At 40.7% G+C, this 18,679-nt stretch overlaps 1 protein-coding gene across 5 annotated transcripts in view; it reads left to right on the plus strand.

Annotated features, from left to right (window-relative positions):
- The window catches only part of AUTS2 (activator of transcription and developmental regulator AUTS2), a 761,980-nt gene that overhangs the window by 727,107 nt on the left and 16,194 nt on the right, over nucleotides 1–18,679 (plus strand). Inside the window, exons 7-13 of one of the 5 annotated variants that reach the window (XM_083806486.1) lie at nucleotides 6,218–6,695; nucleotides 8,245–8,498; nucleotides 9,458–9,699; nucleotides 10,139–10,183; nucleotides 14,243–14,338; nucleotides 15,646–15,717; nucleotides 17,455–17,484. In XM_083806486.1, coding sequence (XP_083662612.1) covers nucleotides 6,218–6,695; nucleotides 8,245–8,498; nucleotides 9,458–9,699; nucleotides 10,139–10,183; nucleotides 14,243–14,338; nucleotides 15,646–15,717; nucleotides 17,455–17,484 — 1,217 coding nt within the window. The remainder of the gene's footprint in view (nucleotides 1–6,217; nucleotides 6,696–8,244; nucleotides 8,499–9,457; nucleotides 9,700–10,138; nucleotides 10,184–14,242; nucleotides 14,339–15,645; nucleotides 15,718–17,454; nucleotides 17,485–18,679) is intronic. The other 4 variants (XM_083806488.1, XM_083806487.1, XM_083806489.1 and 1 more) reach the window with 4 other exon arrangements.

The following is an 18,679-nucleotide window of genomic DNA, read 5'->3' on the forward strand; positions in this document are numbered from 1 at the left end:
GTGCTGGGAGCTGGCTGATGACTGCGTCAGAGTTACGTAGTTAATGAGTAATTTACTGCTTCCTAACTGAAAAGGTTGGGAAACGAGAGATTTTCCCTATTGGAAATGAACCTTTCACTGTGCATGTGTGTGTACGTGTATGTGTTGAAGCAGGATTGAGCTATGGTGTTGCTTTCTCTTAGGGTCTGTTAGGATGATACAGCTGCATGCATCCATTTCCTATTAAGTAAAATGCAATGATTTGTAGGAGAGAGGGGTGTTTGGATGTTCTGTACTTCACTTTCCTCTAGAAAGCCATGTCCCATTTTTGCTAAGTAACGAGTTGCGTTTAAAAAATATCAACCATCAAGTGCTTTCAATATTATACTCACAGTATACAGGATATAGGAGTTACATTTATGGCGTATGTTCTGTTTAACAGCTGGATGAAATAAATTGTTTCATGTGAAATATTGGAGGACTCTGCATTCTCAGATCAAGGCCAGAAGCAGCTCAATGACTGAAGAATTGTCAACATCTTGTGCAATTCCACTAAGTGCTTCTTTTCATTGATCTGCAACTTTATTGTTGACAATTAAATCCATTTCAACGCAGAAGATAAACATTTTTAACAGGAGGTAGCAAAATCTTTTGTCCTGAATGATTTTTCTCTGTTTTATAATTAAGTACAAAGTGTGTCACAAGTCTTGCTATTCAGTTGTGCTAAATACCTGCTTACTGTGGAATAATTGGTATCAGCAGATGACAGAGCTGCTTGTAACATGCTTTCGAAAGCATGTCTTTAATTTGCATAATCAAATACTTTGTTAGTGTCCTTGGAAATTAGGATGAAAGATGACTGTGTGCTAAAAATGAAAAATTGTTTTTAGCAAATTATGTGTATCCAGTACAACAGATGAATTGCTCTGGGGCCTTTCTGATATGCGTTGGCTGGTGTACGCAACAATTTCCTCCATCCTTTGCAGTAATAGTTTCTGTCATCTGCCTTTATTTATCCAAATGTTTCATTGACCAATGTCTAATCAATATGAAATGTACAATCAGGTCTTAAATCTGATTAATTATTTCAAGCCTTGTAAAATATTTGTTGAAGTATACCTCCCAGGGCTGGCGGTCAGCGGGGTATGCGTTTTCTGCATTCCGCTGACTTCAGAGAAGTTATGATAGCTTGTATTGGTTGTGACAGTTTGCACCAACTGCCCACTTATCCATGTTAAAACTGAAGGAAATAGTTCTATATTTTTTGAAAGATCTAATTTTTTATCTTGCATGAAAAAGTTTTCAGCAAATTTTAGTTAGAGGTAATATTTTCAAGAGAAGGGTTTAACTTAACAAAGAAGTAGAAGAAAATACATGCTATTTTTAAATAATTCTATAAAAATGTGAGTAAGATTTCTGTGGCAGGCTGAACGTTCAGTCCCAAGGATCATGCTAGTAGGTAAAAAAAAGTGAAAACTCCTATAATTTTCATGCGTGTGCTGTAAGGAGTTGGAGCTTAATCCAAAGCCCTCACAAGGGATGGGAAGATTCAGAGTTGATTCTGAATTGCTCTCTCCAGATGACTTCTTACTCCCAAGCCAGACAGAGAGAGGATGAATCCTGATTTGGAAGGGAGGAGCAGTGACAGGGTACTATATATTCTTGTTTCCGAATCAAATTCAGTTGTTCCAGACCTGCACATGGAAAAGTTGGATGATTTGCGTTTCAAAAAAAGGTTTCGTCTCTGTAAGTTGAATGCATCATGCATGACATTCTCTAAGGAGACTTCATTCGCCAAGGATTGCCAGGTCAGGTCAGAGATGCCCAGCTCACACGTCCTTGTCTGCTGCTCGGGAACTGGCCAGCGTGGCACTTGGCATCTTTGGTGGAACCAAACACGTTGAGCCTGTTTGCAAACAACACTTGATCAGGCAAAATTAGCATGTGTAACGAATTGGTGAATCTCTGGGAATTTCAAATTTGGCAAATCTCAACAGGGCATTTCTGTTGGCTGAAGAAGAGTTGGGCTTCATCTTGTGGCTATGATGCTCTCCTCTGGCCATCCTATAGCTCTTTTGGATCACTCAAATGCTACAAAAGAGCCCGAACACAGAGTTTAGGTCAAATTTTACTGCCTTGTGCCTTAGGAAGACTGGCAACGGCATTTCAGGTGAATGCTGCATATAAGCTGTGTTCATTATAAAAATCGGCATCTTTCAATGGAAGTGTTTGCATGCACTGTGTGTATTTCTCTGTTAAATGTGTGTATACATATAACAGATACGGGTTGAAATATAAATGTATATGTATTACATGTGACATATACATGTATACAAACACATGTGAGTGCATGTGTATACGTGTGTGCTCAGAGAATGTGTATAAAATATAATGTAAAGTCACAGATACAGAGTCTCTCTAGTTCACATGCAGTCATTTGGTTTACTTACAGGTCTTCACAGTGTGGCCTTGTCTGCTCCTCTGGTGCTATTGAGCCAACCGAGTAATACGTAGACACAGCCAAGTGATAACTGCACTTGTGTTACTTGGAGGGGACTGAGTTCTGCATCTTGTGCGATCCCCAGATTTTGTGTGTTAAGTGAAAAATAGAGGAATTTGGGAGTTAAGACACATCAAAGGGCAAAGACAGGAAAGCAAGATAATGGAAGTTGCATGTGCTGTCTGGGTGGTACGAGCTTAGCCAATATTTTTCTTCAGTCTTCAAAGAACATCGAACTATGGCTTTATTCCTTTCTCAGTAAAAAGACCGACTGCTGCTGGATGCAATATCAACCCTGTGGAAAAATGGGGAGCCTCTGTCAGCACAGAAGTTACATCACAGTTACTTTATCCAAAATAGAATATGGAGACTGCCATCAAATAAAGTTAGCTTGTTTACTTCTTTAGCTGTTTGGATGAAAATGATTTCCCGTGCTGCGTAAACAAACTCAGAAAGTAGTGCATTGGCTTGTCTGTGTCAGAGGCACATGAAGGACTTTTTCCACTTAGTTTTTACACCAGGATGGTCAGTCAACACTCAGAAGTAATGTGATGTGCAAAAATGTGCTGGTAGCAAAAAAGTAATCTTGTATGTATGACCTTGAAATACTGTTGATGAAGACTTGAGCCTTCCGTATGAAACATGTCACTGGGGTCGTTTATCACTGTTGTGGGATTTGAACTCCCGAAATAGATATTGTGGGATGAAGAATTCATTCTGATTTATATAGTATAATTATCAGGCATGCAGGCATGCATGTACAGAGCATACAGGAGTTAGAAAGACTGCTGGACATCTGACGCCATTTGGGGGTATAGTGTGGATTCAGAGGTGTAAGACAGAGAGAGGGAGAAGGTGTGCACACATTCAGTGTTTGACACTTGTAATAATATTATCCTACTAAATACGGTGTTTTCTAAGCTGCAAACTAACAGGAATGGTACTTAAGGGGCTGTGTAATGAAGATGTAAGCAGCAGCAAAAAATACCCAGGAGACACCTAGGATTCCTAGCCCCCTCTCCAGGGGAGCAGGAGCGGCTGTGTGAGGAACAAACTCCCCAGCTGTGAGCTGTGCTGAATAAATGTTACACACACCAGGGACTCTAAAAATATCAAATGGAAAGATTTAACGAATGCACAGAGCACAAGATATTCCCCGTAGATTTGGAAGTATCACCTCTGCAGGGTTTTCAGACAACCTACTGTATTCATCTTGCAGAGAATTTCTAATGACAAGGCTAAGCCCTCAAAGCCCTAATTATTACACCTTTATGTCAAAAATCAAAATATTGTAACTCTTAAACCTTGTAAGGTCTAGGAACATATATCCACCTATTTCTGAACAAACTGTTGATCATTTCTTTCCTCTTCGGGGTCCTGTCTTAACACACATGGTGATCAATCTCTGTCTAACTTACAATGTTTGATCAAGCAGGACTGATCCAAAGAATTAATGCAAACTGAGTTTCCTTTATTTATAACCTGCAGTGTAATAGCAACGAGATAGACCTTGGGCATACAGCAGAGTAATTATTTTTATTCCTGTGGAGTCTCACTATTGCCACCATGGTCTTCTGATCCAAATTCATGGGGGAGCCTCTGTGCGTGTCTGCGTACGCCAGAAGTGTTTAAAGTACATCCTCATCAGAGAAGTCTGTTTATTTGTCTCTCCCCTTTACCTTCCTTTCCCCGCCCCCCCCCCCCCACCACCACTTTTTTTTTCCCCATCTCCTGTCCACAGACATTAAAACAATCACCAGGCTGTTGCTGTTGCACAGGACATGTAAAACATGTAGTAACAGGGACCTGACATACTTTGTTGGGCCTTCTGCATGAAATTAAACCCAAATGGTGATGAGTTACTTGACACATTCCTGCCCAGCCCTCTCTGGCAGTTCCAGTGATTCAGAGGTTGGAAAATACTGTTACAGTGTGCCTTGGCCTGGACAAATACACTTTCCAACATATTTATTTGTACTCTTTTGCATCAACGTTTGACCAACATAGCTGTCAATGATTTTGTCTGAATTTCTATTATTTTATTATGCATTTATTATGCATTTATTCATTTAACCCCTTAAAATTGGCAGAAGAATGAATAAAGATTTTATGTCTTAAGATTATTTAGAAACCCAGTTATTTTTTAAGTAATAATCTTGTCCCAAGCCCCTTTAAATCTTGAATGTTTGCCCTATGCTTTATTTCTGCAGTTGCCAAAGATGCAAGCCTGGCTTGCCACTGTGGCTGTGCAATATTGACCTAATTGGTGCTTCTAAATCCCACTGCAGCTGCAGGCACTCCCCTTCTCAATCTTGGGTCAGCAACATTCCCCCAGCACTTGTTCTGAGGGGTGTCATGCATCGAATATTCATTGGCAGAAATTTGGGGGTGTGATTCAAGTAGGAGATTGCTCTAGATCCCCAGAGAGCTGAGCTCCACTGTACTGAATTTTAAAATTACAATAGCAGTCATTAGTGTTAAAGAGACACAGTTGGAAAACCAAAACAAGGCATTCCATGACCAGCCAAACCAAGAAAGCCTGCTTTCCTACCAGTAAGTGTTTTAAGGTTTAGAACTTGTGTAATAAGGCAGAGCTCACATTGCATTTGTTCCCACAGTGGGTTAGTAAGGGAGCGATGATAGAGTAACAATAACAGAAAATAATAGTAATAAACAGGCTTTCTCTTTGCAAGCAGGTTGTTTATTTTTGAGGAGAGTTATTGGAGGAAGAAGGAGAGAGGCAGATGCACACACAGGCAGAGTGTGGTTGCTCGACTCTTATGTCTTCAAAGAAAATGTGTTTCAGGACTAATTATGTTGCCCTCTCAACTTCTTTGGCCATTCTTCTGAAGAATAATGTCCAAACGAAATGTCATAAAAGAAAATCAAGGCAAAATTATATTTCCCCTACCTTTTTATTCTGTTCTTTGGAAGCCAAAGCAATAGTAATGTTCTTGTAAGCACGTAATAGTAATTAGGGATAAAAGGATGCACCTACAAAACAAATGTTTCTCCAGGCAGAGAGAGCAGTGGAGCCAGGCTTCCTGCAGAGCTCTCCCCCTGCACCATGGCTATTTGTGCTTACATGTTCAACTAGATAAGTTCTGTGGGGTTTATGTGATCGTTTAGGCACTGCTTTTGCCAAATACACATACAGATGATGTTACCTAGCTTCAAAAATTCATCAGCGCTGTTTTAGAGCCCCAAATCTTGGAGTTGTGCAATTATTGTGACAATCCTGTTCTCTTTAACAATCAGTGAAATGCTAGCGTGTTTGCACAGGAGAGTTGGGAAACAAATCCCTAGGAGGCAGGAGCCAGGAGACGGGTACAGCAAACCTAATGTCTGTCGTGCTGAAGAAACAGGATGAAGCAGAGCACAAACCCTTCTGGGTATTTGCCTTCAGGCAGATGCAGTAATCTTGTGGGAGGTCTGAGTCAAGAATTTTAGAGCTTTTGAACCACTGCACTCAAGTTGTGTGTACTTGCCTTTTTCACGTGTTAATGAAGACACCAGCAACTTTCTCCTTATGATGAAACAAGAGAGGAAATATTAGGAGAAGGCCCTGAGGACTAGGGACACAGCTGGAAATGATTTTGGTTTTGGTTAAGTTTCATGTTGGCATGGTTCTTTATGAAACCAAAACGTCTGCCATGAGTATAACTCTGGCAAATCAGTTTCGCTTGGTTTTGCCCATCTTGTCACACATTGACCTGTTTTCTCTCTCTTTTGTTGCAGATAAAGAGTTAGGAGTCAGTGCGCTAGCCGAAAATGCCGACCCTGGTGCTAGGGGGCCAGCTGTCCCGAAAATATCAGGATTAGAGAGGAGTCAAGAGAAGAGCCAGGACAGCAGCAAAGACCCAATACTTGAGCCTGTGGTGCCTAAAGACCCTTGTCCTCAGGCGGCCCAGCCTTTGGCCCAGCCCCAGCTGGAGCCGCAGCCGGAGGCGCCTTGCCCCAGCCCCGTGCTCGCCCCGCGACCGGAGGCTCCAGCCCCACCGGCCCCACCGCCGGCCGCCCAGCCACCGCCAGCCCCAGAGGAGGCCGCCCGCCAGCCCGCGCCGCAGCCGCCCGTCCAGCACCCGCCGCGGCCGCAGTCGCCAGTGCAGCCGGCCCATCCCAACCTCCCTCCAGTGCAGCCCCATCCGGCCTCTCAGAGCCTCTCGCAGCCGCTCTCCGCCTACAACAGCAGCAGCTTAAGCCTCAACAGCTTAAGGTAGGAGAACAGAAAGGCGGGCGTGCGCAAGTTGAGTCTTTGCACTCTTGCTGCCTGGTGATGATGCTTTACAGGGCTTGGAGGAAGTGAAGAGGGGTTAGGACAAAGGTGACACAGCACGTCCTGCCTCATATGTGGGAAATAATGGGGGCTTTGTGCGTTTTACCTCAAATTCTTCCCAGGATCGCTTTATTTCTGATCTGGTGTTCCCAGAAATGCTTGGTAATCTCAAGCACATAGTTAATTTGCTTTTACTTTTCCTGCCTGTTGTTGCATACTCAGGTTTTTGGAAGGTATGTTACGCAATATAGACCATTGGAAGAAAATCCCAGTTCTTGTAGGCTCAGCTGCTCTCTGAAGGCTAATTACTTCTGCCACCTTCTCCCTGTAACCTTTTCTGCTTTCTCCAACTACTGACATGCCCTAGGGCAGTCAGTACAGCTGCTGTTGGCCCTACTGACAGCCTAGCATAGTCTTGCACCAATGACATTAAGACTTAATTTTTTCCCACACTGCCAACATCTTACAATCGTCAGTGTTTTTCTCCTCAGCTGGCCACAGTGAGGTAAAACTCACCTTTGATAGGGGATAAAAAAGATTAACGGAGATTAAACAAAATGTTCACAGGAACACGTAACATCTTTGTAAGTCATGGACCTCAGGTTTCCCCTGCAGTAAGCTAATGCTCTCAGCACTGCCTTACCTTTCCCCGAATCTGAGTTTGCAGCAGGCGCATGGTGTCCTTCGTCACCTGGTGAACCAGTATTATGGTTTGACTAGAGACTGAGAGTTTTTTAAGACTGCAATTTATTTTTAACCAAATTGGTATTGCTCATCTTTAAAAACCACTGCAATAAAAGCATGTTGTTACTTGAAATAATGACAAGTGGGATTAAGCATTATGTGAATATATTGTAAACACTCATTAGTAAGAAATGGAACCTGAAAAATTGCAACCAGTATAATCCTGAATATTTATTTTGCTGATTTAACTTGTCTCTTTATATTGTGGGGGTAGAGAAAGGCGTTAACAGTCCAATAAGCATATATCCGTTGCTGCTTTCGCAACTTCATTTCACATTTCTGCAGTCTTCTATCTTTCTAAGTCATAGGAAATAAATTAATTTTTTATTAATGCAGTGATCACTGATTTTGAGCTTCATTTGCCCGAAAACATGAATCAGAAGCAGTCATGTAGAAAGGACCTGATAATTAAGTAATGAATGCACAGGGCTGATTACTCCTTTGTGTGCCATGCCTGTGTTGTTGGAGGACCGAATCTCAGCCTCTTACAGGGAGGGAAAACACGTCTTGGGTTTTGGTGGGGAGAGACCATAGGAAGACACTAGACGAGGTTAGAGAAAGGAATATCTCAGTGGTATTGATAGGAAAAAAAAAAAAAAGAGTAGTAACTGGAGTTTGTAATAAGTAACATATTAATGACATGTTTAACATGAGCCATGCATATTTTATTGGGGTAGCGTATGTGTAGGTTTGGAGCTTTTCTCTCTTCCATGTAGTGCTTAATTGCTTTTCTTTTCATTAACAGCAGCAGCAGAAGCAGCACTCCTGCCAAGACTCAGGCCCCCCCTCCACACATATCTCACCACCCTTCAGCCTCACCGTTCCCCCTCTCTTTACCAAGCCACAGCCCGCTGCATACCTTCACGCCCACCCTCCAGCCCCCCGCACACCCACATCACCCCAATATGTTTGCCCCTCCTACGGCTTTGCCTCCTCCACCTCCATTGACGTCAGGGACCCTGCAGGTTCCAGGACACCCAGCTGGTAGCACTTACTCAGGTAAGAGACGGATGGATCATGGCCTGAGCATGTCTAGTGTGGCGCAGGAAACCAATTCTCTGGTTTTAGTCAAAATAATTCCTCTTGGTCCATTCCGCGGGGGCTGCTGGTTGGGTGGAGGTGGTACTCATTGCTGAAGGATTTGGAGCAATAGCAAAACCAAAAGCCACCCAGACGTTCTCAAAGACTTTTCTTCTTGCCTGGGAATGAAGATTTTTGGAAGCCTGTGCTTTTCTGTGTCTGCTCCCTGGGGTAAAAACACTTCAGAATTCATATGTGCCCACACAAAATCTGTGAACCCTCTAGCAATGTCTGTGCTGTAGCTGTGGTCTGTTGCTCAGCCTCGCTTCTCTGTAGCAAGCCTGGCTGGTGGGAAAGTCTCTGGTGGCTGTGCACACAGCAGTCCTGAGGTCGTGTACGTGCAAGATTTAGGGGCGGGAGGTGGTTAGTTGTGGAGATTTTTATCAGTGGAGTAAACTGTGCTCTTTTATACTTTGTCTGTGGGAAGATGTAATGTGTCTGTTCCTCACCAAGAGGGAACCGGGGGAAGAAAATGGAGGATAATCAGCATTCGAGTAATATCATTCGTGACCACGCAGCGGGGGAGTCATGATAGCAGCAGCCACTCTCTGTTCACTCACTTCAGCTTAACTGTACCTCCTCACCTGCTCTGGGATGTGTCCATGTCCATACAAATTTAGGGAGAACCCTCACTTTGTGGCTCAGATGAATGCTGTAGTGAAGACAGGCTTGAAGGGAGAGGAGGGAAACTGAAAACTTTCATCTGTCTCTGAGGCCTTTGGGGAAGATCCGAGAGAGTTTTCTTAACCTGTACAGTGTCGCGGTTTACTGTGAGGAAGTTTTAAATACAGGTTCGCTACCACAGCCAGCAAAATTGGCACAAGATCTGGAAAAGTCCCTGAGCTTATGGGGGTTGTTTTGCTTTGTTTGTGTTTCAGAACAAGATCTTCTTCGTCAGGAACTAAACACACGGTTTTTGGCCTCACAGAGCGCAGATCGCGGGGCCTCCCTGGGCCCGCCGCCGTACCTGAGGACCGAGTTCCACCAGCACCAGCACCAGCACCAGCACACACACCAACACACACACCAGCACACCTTCACGCCTTTCCCTCACGCCATCCCACCCACTGCCATCATGCCAACGCCAGCACCGCCCATGGTGCGTACCCCAGGCAGAAATGTGAGGATAAGTAGAGCACAACTCTATTCTTTATTACAAAAATTTAAGAATTTGCCAAGTGGCGGGGAAGGAGCATTCTGCTGCCCAGATGTTGTTGGGTGGTAGAGGAAGGGCTGTCCGTTCCCCGCGGATGACACGTGTGCGATAGGTTCAGGCGGCAGCGCAGGGGCTGAGGGACGAGGCTTCTGGCCAGAGGGGCACTCGTGCTTGGGACTTCCTCGTGCTTGGAGTGGCGCACTCTGGTGCCTCCTCCAAGTCTCGTAAAGACTTTGTTTTACTTTGAGGAAAGAAAAACCCAAAACAGTCTCACTGGAACCTAATTTTCTGGATATTTTTCCTCTCTGTTGGTTGTCAAATAATAGGGAATTAGTCTATGTTACCAACAGAAAAGAAGCAACGAAATATAAAGTAACTAGTTTGTGCTTTGATCCCTTTGCAGTTTGACAAATACCCTACAAAAGTTGACCCCTTCTACCGTCACAGTGTGAGTTTTATTACTCTGTTTAAAACTGACTTAATTGCTTTTCTGTGGTGGGTTGGGATCACCACTCAATCAATGGCACAATGTTGAATCTCTCCCTAATCATCACTCCAGGATTTACCATTATCGTTCTTGGTTGCTTTGGCTTTTGAAGGCTTGCATTTGTGGTGCTTGTTTCTGATAAAGATGCAGTATCAGCTTTTCCAATCAAAAGATCTCTTGCTCACACACCATTCGAAGACAGGTTTGATGTGAAAACGATGAGACAGAAGAGCTGACTGTTACATGAAGCAGGATAGAGCAGTAATTTCATCACTGTGTTTCAGTTGTGCCACAAACACTTAGACTGATATTTTTCCTGAGAAACCTGAAATGAAATGACAAACTATTGTACAAATCCTTCAGGGATAGGTAATCTAATAGTTTCCTAATATATCATATTTTGTTTTATAAAATTTGAAAACTTGTCGTATTCTCCAGATTTCAAAGGCACATCTGATCCACTAGGCCTGTTATTTTTTGAAAGCTCTGTTTGATGACACTGATGTGATATGAATCCAGCTATGCACTAGATGTGCTTTTCTAAGAGCTACCAAAAACATTATTTCTTGAGATGAACTGATTTTTAATATTCCAGTTAATTGTAAAGCTTCTGCTTGTAAGGGTTCGAATCTACTGATTCATTTGCTATTGAAATACAGGTTACATTTCCTTCACCGTATTGGCAGAGGCAGGTATCTGGTTGATTATGACAAGTGTTTATAAATCCAGTAGTGATATTTTGATGAGAGAAGGAGTACTGCATCAGCACTCAGAAATTTGCAAAGCACTTGGCTTTATATGTTGGTTTTGCTTAGAAGTGGAACTGGGCAAAAAAAAATGGTTAAGATGATAGTGTGATGCTTTCTGCTGTACTGATTAAACGCAGTTCCTGCTAACAGCTCATACCTGTAGTACATGTGAACAATCCTATTAATTTCTGACACCTTGTTTGAGTAACTTCACGGTATGTGAGTGCTTGCAGGATCCCAGCTCTAGAAGTATGAGGCAAACATTTAAGCCTAGGAGAGTCACCTCTACTTAGAAGGGTGATACTGCTCATTTGCATTGTTGTTTGCCAAATTACACTCTTGTTTGCTTAGCTTTACATTGTTTCAGAAGATAGATTATGATGAATGCGGCATGTTGCTTCAAGCAAGAACATGGAACTGGGAAATAAGCAAATGAATTTTAGAGAAATAAAGCACAGAGGTCAATATGTCATACAGGAAACATTGAAATAGTCTCCACCTGTGTATTATTTTCAAATTTGTAGTGACATAATGTTTTAAAATCTTGCAGTTACTTGAATCCCAACGGTCGTTGTATTCTGCCCTTTAAAGTAAGAGGCTTCATGTTCTCTGTCGGCCAGTGAGCCAGGGTGTCAAACCTGGCAGAGTCATGCCAGCAAAGATCTGGTCCATAGTGCTTCCCTTACCTTTTCCTTCAGGAAAGGGTTGTCCTAATGAAGTTGCAAAATAATCAGAATTGCATCTGTTGGATATTTAGCAAGCTAATACCAAAGATCAACATGATGTCAATAAATTATATTGGATCAACAGTCTTGCTAAAATTACAGCAAAGTCATAGTAGCCAGGACATTTCAATAATCTCTTCTAGTATGAATATAGATTATGAAGGTAAAAGAAGAACTGCTTGCATCAGTTTCCTGACCAGCTGCAGTACAGAAAAGCATGCTTTTGCTGGTATAGGCACATACCTGATAGGGCTTTTTGTCTTCTAGAAACACTTTGAAACTCTAGTGCATCAATAGATACTGTTTTAGTGATGAGTGTCTACAATAAATCCTCACTAGGTGTTCAGATGCATCTTACAAAAAAGCTGGCAGTGTTGTCAAAGCTTGTAAGTGAACTCTGCAGGAGAACGAGAAAGTTTATTTCAGAGTTAAAATCAATCTACTTTAAAATAGGGAAAGCAGCTCACATGTAAGCTGATGGAGAGTTTTAAGGTAGTTTTCCTTCTTGGCATCTTTTATTTTCCCATCTTTTCTTTTTTGGTGAACTTACTGTAGCACAGTGAGCCTCACTTTTAACAGTTGATGCTGAGTCTAGTGTTGCCTGACATTGCACCTGGCTCCAGGAAAGCTGTGGTTACTGCATTGTCCCCTGAACAAAGCTGGAAGAGGAAAGTGCTGCTCAAAAGAAAGGGAATGCTGGGCAAGAAGGAAACACCAACTATGAAAGACATATGTTGAAAGCTGGAGGAATTAAACTAATACAAAGAGATCAGGGAGATACAATATTTATATTTTATTAATAATTCTGACCTTGAGGAAAGGTCACATTTAATTAACTTAGCAGTTGTTACAAAACTAAGGAAAGTATTCCTTATTATTAGTCATAGGTAATAGAATATTAAGTATTACGTCTCTCTCCATCTTTTGGAAATGGTCCATTACACACAGAATTAAACGCAGAAGACACTGGAGGATTTAAAACACATTTTAGTCATTAAAAAGTTATTGTAAATGAGGACGTGTCTCTTAATGATTTCTCAAATGCGTGCAGTTCAGCATCAACTAATCTAAAAATTTTTTCTGTATCATTGAAAGGAGCAAGTTCAAATTAAATAGAATTAAAAACAACAATAGAAATGTGTTATGTAAGGAGACTTCATACAATGCTTTTAAACTGAAAAAATCCTTTGATACCTCTAAGATACTGAAGTATTTTCTGAGTAGCTGTAATATCAATAAATGACCTTGCAAGATAAACTAATGGAAGGAGAATTCTTTGATTCTACGAGAAAGAATTAAGAAAAGCACGTACATATGCCTGACATAAACTCATCAAAACTTTGTGATACTGATTTTCTCAGTGTTTGCCCACTCCAAATGTCCAGTCTTTTACTTTGCCCAGTCCTGCTTCTGTTCAATTGGCCATTAACTCATTTATTTTGATCTTAAAAGTAGCATACAGTAGGTTCATTTTGGATCAGCTATGTTCAGATGTGAACCTTTACCAGCCAGATAACCCCTTCAGGCTTTTTACTGGCAACACCAGCAGAGTTAGCAGACATCCCCTGTTAGATCCTGAGGTTTCCCAGTGAGAACACCTTGTAATGAAATGCTTTGAACCCCGACTCCTACCAAAAAGTAATTTTGTGTGATCTCTGCGTTTTCCATGGAACTGAGCGAGTTAAGTGTGTTACAGCATGAGTAAAAGATTCACAACCAGACCACGGAGACAAGATGAGATTTGGACATTATCATTTACTTGCTTGTTTCCCATGTGTTTGTCTGCATTAGTACAGAAAAGGCTTTTTTGTTTTGTTTTTGCTAAGTTGTCTTAGAATAGGTATATTAGGATCATTGAGGTCAGTGGAAATTAGCACTTTTTTATGTTTAGTAGTCTGTCTTCACAAAAACAGTATCCTAAAATTTTGGGAGTTCTGCCTCAACATTTTTTTTTAAGTAATCATTTTTGACAAATCAGTTCATCTCTCTGCTACTATTAGATGTGGCAGGATATCCTCTCAGACAGGGTAATGAAGTAAGAATTGTGCGTATTTTCCTCATTTCCTACAGATATCATTAAAATCCTAACACGCTAATGGAGTTTTAATGACAGAATGTCCTAGAACATGTACATTTTTTTCCCACTCAGACAGTAGTTTTCTCAGTCCTATTTAGCTCAGTAGTCTGCCTTTTCTCTTGATATCATTTACAAACTTAAACTATTTAAAACGGCTGTGCAATTTTAAAATTAGTGATTGCAAAACAAGTCTCTTATGCTGTGAAAGCCTAATCCAGGGGACAGGTTGCTGGCTGTATAATTTGGGAACTGCTTTTAAGCTCTGAAGTAAACATCATGACATCTGTGAACATTTCATTGACTGCTTTAACTAACATCGTTGCAACAAGATCACTTCTTCAATGCTTCTCTGTTTCTCCATGTATCATTTCCCTAATACTCTGCAGGAATGCTTTTGCTGTCTTGTTCAACTGTCTGTCTTCATTTTGAAGTGCGCTTGCATTTATGTTCTTCTGTCTTTTTGTTACAGCTGTTTCACTCCTATCCTCCAGCTGTATCAGGTATTCCTCCCATGATTCCTCCAACTGGCCCGTTTGGCTCACTACAAGGAGCATTTCAACCCAAGGTAAAAACAGGAATTCTCTGTTACTGCTCTGACTCACTGGTGGTGTGACCCAGGTTAGATGGGAGTTTAGAACTTGCTTTAGATTCCGGAGCAGCTGAGATCTGAGTTACAGCCTAATTGCACAGAGGACAAGAGGCTTTTCCCAAGTTAACAAAAAAAAGCGTTATTGCTCATTGGGTTCAGATATATCTAAATATGTTAAAAAATTGTTATATTTGATGTTATGGTTAACTTTAGGAGCAATATGATTAGTTCTCAGGTAGTACCTGTTAATGTAAGATCATGTAATAATCAAGATTTTAAGAAATTTTGATCATGATTGTTTACTCATTTCCATAGTCACCTCACAGCTCTACCACCATGCAATACACTGATTTAGTTCTCCTCTCTTTTGTGATAGCTATGATAGTTAAATTGTTAAATTAGTTTCTTTTTTTTCTTTTGTTTTCGTGAAGTCACTCTTGATTTATGAGCATGAGGAAATCAGTTCCTGTAGCCTGTAGTCTTTGCCACTACAGACTGAAATCAGGACTGAAATTTCTGCAGAGAAGACACCTTTCTTAAATTGGCCCATCCACTTTAATGACTGAATATGTAAATTGCAGTTCATTAGCGGGATTCTTCATATGTATGGTAATCAGTCTGTTAACAACTCTGTTGCTTAATTGTTAGTTATACTGCAGCTGATTTCTTTTTTCTTCATTTTAACATAGGAAAGATGCTGTCTAAACGTAGTATTTTTTTCTCTGAAAGATGCATTTTGTTATATTAGCTGAATATTTACATTCAAATGATGGGAAAAGCTTTAATTTTCTCCAACTGAATGTTGGCTTTTCCTGATACCCACATGGTAACAGTTCATTGTGGATGGAGTTCAGATCCTTGTAGAGCGACTAAAGAGATTACCAATGCTTTGTGCCTGACATACAGGGTAGCAGCTTTAGCCAGCTCCAGTGCATTATCGATAAGCAGCAGAGCCCAAGCTTGGTGTTCCAAATGCTGCTTTAAATGCTGTATCATACTAATCAGCTTTTCAACAGTGGAAAGAATTTCCACTGAAATAGTCCCTGTTTCCTCACATGTTTCAGATCTCTTGAAGTAATGGGAAGTTAGTGGACAATGAAAGTTTGAAGTCTGAGATGATAATGTGTATATAAGTGGATTATAGTAGTTAACCTTTTCACTTAAAAAAAATTATCTTAATGGCTTAGGCAATGTTAATGATGAAGAAATAGTATTTTTCAGGTTTTGTAGGTTCTCTACATTTTTTTACTCATAACCACTCTCTTTCTTTATGACATTTGTAGACTTCCAATCCTATTGATGTTGCAGCCAGACCTGGAACTGTCCCACATACCCTTCTACAGAAAGATCCACGGGTCTGTAGGAAGTATTACTCTATTTTTCTAAAGTAAAACTATTCTTTCTGAAAAGCTTGAATGCAAGAAAGCTTGAATGCATCCTCAGTATGTCCAAATTAGCATCTAAAACTAAAGCTTGATCTGAAGTATATAAGTAAATGAGAGCTAGAGAAGATGTATGAGAACAATTTAAACCCTGATCCTTTTGTTCATCACTAACAAAAACAAATAGACACTATGCAATGGAAGAGATCTTTCCTTGCCGTCAGCTGGCATCCCCACAAACCCAGGGTGAAGGCATAAAGTCCAATTCAATGTATAAATGTACAAACCTCTTCAAGACTACGTTTATACTCTGTAATTGTTTTTAATGTGGGTAATGACGGTTATTCCTTTGGTGACTGTATTATTGATTGCACCAGCAAAATACAAATGCACTTTATTGATCACTTGGTGCCTCCGGATTTTTGAGTTGTAGCATATGAGAACAGCATTTATTGTGTCAGCACTTCATCTTTTAGCCTTTTGCTGTTCTTTGTGAATGCCACGGGGTTTGTGAATGCCCACGGGTTGTTTGCATGTTTGAATTAATATGCATTATTTGCAGTGAAAAACATCATGCAGTGCTATTTTTAGCAGAACTCTCTGACAAAAGCAATGGGGAGTGCTCCTTAAAAATCCATGTTGTGGTGTGGTTCAACTTTTAAATACTGCAGAGCTGTCTTTGAGTAATGCCAAGTTCCAGTAGTTCAGTTTGCTCTGAACTGGTGCTGTAGTTAAGCTTTATATAAAAGGAACCAGGTGTTTTCATGTCTGTTGATTCCATCTAATCAAAAAGATAACTAGAGCCTCCCATCATTTAGTCATTTAACTTATGCTGCCTTTCAGCTTGTAGTGTATTTTTGATTGTTTCAAGTTGATGTCATGTGCCATCACCGAGTCTGCAAAAACCTCTTACACCTGTAAATCTCCTTTGCTTTTTAGCACTGCATTTGAGGAAAATAAAAAACAACAAAAAAAAACATAAATACCGAAGAAATTGAATTTATTTTCCATTATTAATTGGTGAATTGTGAACAAAAGAAGAGAACAAAAAAATTACCTACCCCCCGAAAAAAAAACAGGCCATACAAGAAATAGAAATGAGAAAATTCCTTTTCATACAACTGCTCTACAAAGTACATCTGCTCTGATGTGAAAAATACTTAAAGCCAATTTGTGACAGAAAACATCAGGCAAGCAATCAGTCGGTAGTGGGTATCTAAATGTGCAAGTACGCAATGCCACAGCTGCTGAACAGACACCGGCAATGGTTTGCAGGGGCACTCCAGCCTGTTCACGGGACCAGCCCCATGATAAAGCAGCCCTGTCCTCTTCCAATCTTCTCATGAGCCGAGCAGCTTTGAAAGATTAGAACAGAAGTTTGCCCAAAGGACATAGCTGTTTTTCTTCGGAGTAGTTAACCAGCCATTTTTGTAGCATTAAATCAACAAATTAATGCTGATGCCAGAGGACAGAGCACTCTGTGTGAGGCTTGTTTAGTTGCTTGTCAACACTTAGGTACAACAGCCATGGGGGGAGGGAGACCGGCTCGAATACGGAGGCTGAGGACTAATTATTATCTGAAAGGGCTTCATTTGAAAGTAAAATTATAACATTTTAATTTCGTCTCTTAATGAAGCAATACAAATTTGTTAATTAGAGCAATTGTTTGAGTGACAGGCATGTAACCAAGCTGTCATTTCTTCTTCACAGTTGACAGATCCGTTCAGGCCCATGTTGAGGGTAAGAAACCTTCTTGTGATACAGTTTGTCGAGCTCGTTTTGGTCCCCAATGAGTTACAGCAGCAGACTAATTATAAAGCAAAGCCATGTTTCATCTTGGGTATTTTGCACCGTGTTTGTTGAGCAGTGTGGTCAGTCCTTGGCGTGCATCTTGTGGTCACTCGAGGAAGATGTCCAGTTTTGAAGGTGGAAGTTGCCCGTTCTCACACAGCCCTGTAACATGAATACTAGAGGTTAAATATTGATAATCCTCCTATTGCTCTGGCCACAAGGCTTCCTGAGCCAGTCCTACAGACTGCCCTGGCAGTGATTCCATGTCACTGTATTGCAGACTGTAGGATTTTGCTTTTTATTATTTACTGTGCGTTTTCAGTTTTATTCAGTATGAAACTTCCTACCCAAGTATCTTACTGTCTAGCATAGACAGACAATCCAGTTCAAAAGCAAAATATTTTAGAAATGAGGATCAAAACATCCAGTCTCAAAGTGATCCAAAAGGTTTTTTTGATGATTTTTCAACATGTTCAAGGAGGTCTAGATTTTGATCGTACAGACCATTAAATCACTAGCACAATCGGCAGCTATGAATAAGCAAAAGGCTTGAGTTTAGGCTTGTGTGTGTGAGAGAGGGGATTCGTTTTTTTTTTCCATTTTTAATTGTTGGTTGATCTACATCTAGAAAAAGAAGGCAAGACCCTATGCCATAGTTTGTATGTTTAAGTTACCAGTAGCTTAGGAAGCTTCTTTCATTCATGTCATTATTTTTAAATCTATGCAGGAATCATTATTCATGTAGTTAACTGTAGACCCCTAAATAACAGGATTGTAGAAAGCGTATCCTGAATGAGTACTTTTCAGACATCATTTCCAGATGTTCTGGAAATGGACTACAAAATCAATAAAAAAGCGAAATAACGCTCTCTTGTTTCTCTCTCAGTGCCATGATTTAAAAGCATGGTGACAGAGGCATGGCAAGAGCCAGCTTAAGCCATTTTGCCTTCTCAGACAGATTGAATTGACTGACCTCCAATTTTTTGAGTATATTGGTGAGCCAAAATTTTGGAGGTATAGACCAGGAATTATATGAGGGCGTCAAATTCATTTTGAAAACCAGACTGGTATTTTTATGTGCTTTTATTTATTTGTTTTGTTTTGTTTTGTTTTTAGTGGAAAGGCTAGTCTTAGAATAGCAGCG

This window comes from Anser anser, assembly GCF_964211835.1.
Source record: "Anser anser genome assembly, chromosome: 20".
NCBI lineage: Eukaryota > Metazoa > Chordata > Aves > Anseriformes > Anatidae > Anser > Anser anser.